We start from the raw sequence: 1,532 nt of genomic DNA, 5'->3' as shown, positions 1-1,532 counted from the left end.
ACCTAACTTATTCCTCATATGAGCCCCCGAATCCAGCTTGCCTCTGGCTCAGAGCAGAGCAGGCTATATACTGATGACACACTATGCCATGAGCCAAGTCACTTGCAACAGAGCCAGCTGTCGGCCCAGGGTCCCCAACACATTCTTAGAAAAAGTAAGTTAAATATGTGAGCTCTCCATAGGCTGCCTTGAGAAACTTGTGTTTGTGAGCTCCGGAAAGCCCCACACACTGCAAGTTAGATAAGGAACAGTCCATTTGAGCCTATGGGCAGAAACACTGCCTGTAGTGGAAAATAAATTCTGAATTCAGAGGCCTGTCTGAATTCTGGAGTTTGCCATGGGGCTCCAGGAATCAGCTGCATGAAATCCCCATGAATATCCACTGCATAGGGGGAAACTTGCTGTCTGGTTTATGGGACAGAACTCTAACCACATTTAAAAAACTAACCCAGTTTTGAAAAGCTGGTCCTCTGGGCGATATATAACAATGACAGCATTAATAGCCAATAGCTCAGTGGCTCCCAAGGGAGGGGGAAAAAAAAAAAAAAGAAAAGAGAGAGAGAGATTCATGGCCAAATTCCACCTGACTTCAGACCATGCAGCAGAACCATCTGAGGGCAACTATACCCAGCCTTGAACCAGCCAGACCTCAGCACATGAAACATACCCTTTGGTCCTCCAAGGCGGATCTGGAAGCATCTTCATTTGTGCACAATAGTTGCCTCAAGTTTTCTATACTTTCCTAAAATCAGATATCAAGAAATCAAGCAATGATCTCAACATTGTTCAGGTTTATCCCCAGATGGAGGAATCACCAACTCACTCACCAGCATGCACTGGACTTCAACTGCATGCCTGATTTCAAGCCACATGGTGCCCTAGGCTCTCCACCCATTAGGATAGTCCTCAGTGCCACGCAGATTTAGGCCTTTCTCTTCCTAGATGCTCCAGCAGCTACCTGCAATGGTGCTGTCACCTCTCCCACTCTCTGATGTCAACTGTCTCACTAAATGGTGCCACCATCCCCTGGCTGTGCATGTCAGAAACCCGGAAGTCCTCCCTCACCCACTTCCATGTCTAATCAGTTCAGTCTTATTTCCTCTCTCTTTTTCTTTCTTTTCTTATTTTTTTTTAAGAGACAGGGTCTCACTGTATTGCCCAGGCTGGAGTGCAGTGGTGTGATCACAACTCACTGCAGCCTCAAACTCCTGGGCTTAAGTGATCCTCTTGCCTCAGCCTCCCAAGTAGCTGTGACTACAGGCACAACCCACCTACACTTGGCTAACTTTTAAAATTTTTATTTGTACAGCTAGGATCTTGCTACCTTGCCCAGGCTGGTCTCAAATTCTTACTCTTGAGAGATCCTTCCATCTCAGATTCCCAAAGTACTGGGATTACAGATATGAGCCACCACAGCTAGCCTCCATTTCTTAATTTGAGAAAAAAATAATTAAATACAAAGAATGGCCACACACTATAATCCCCTCACCCAGAATTAACAACTGTAAACATTTGGTTATATTTGCTTCTAA

General features: G+C 45.3%; 1 protein-coding gene across 1 annotated transcript in view; it reads right to left on the bottom strand.

Moving 5' to 3' along the window:
* The window catches only part of SFXN4 (sideroflexin 4), a 22,962-nt gene that overhangs the window by 18,673 nt on the left and 2,757 nt on the right, over positions 1-1,532 (bottom strand). The window contains exon 3 of the mRNA XM_017509075.2: positions 668-742. Coding sequence (XP_017364564.1) covers positions 668-742 — 75 coding nt within the window. The remainder of the gene's footprint in view (positions 1-667; positions 743-1,532) is intronic.

The sequence above is a fragment of the Cebus imitator genome, unplaced genomic scaffold, assembly GCF_001604975.1.
Source record: "Cebus imitator isolate Cc_AM_T3 unplaced genomic scaffold, Cebus_imitator-1.0 Scaffold406, whole genome shotgun sequence".
NCBI classification, from domain to species: domain Eukaryota; kingdom Metazoa; phylum Chordata; class Mammalia; order Primates; family Cebidae; genus Cebus; species Cebus imitator.
Note: the sequence above shows the minus strand (reverse complement) of the source record. Positions and strands in the feature narration are given on the sequence as shown.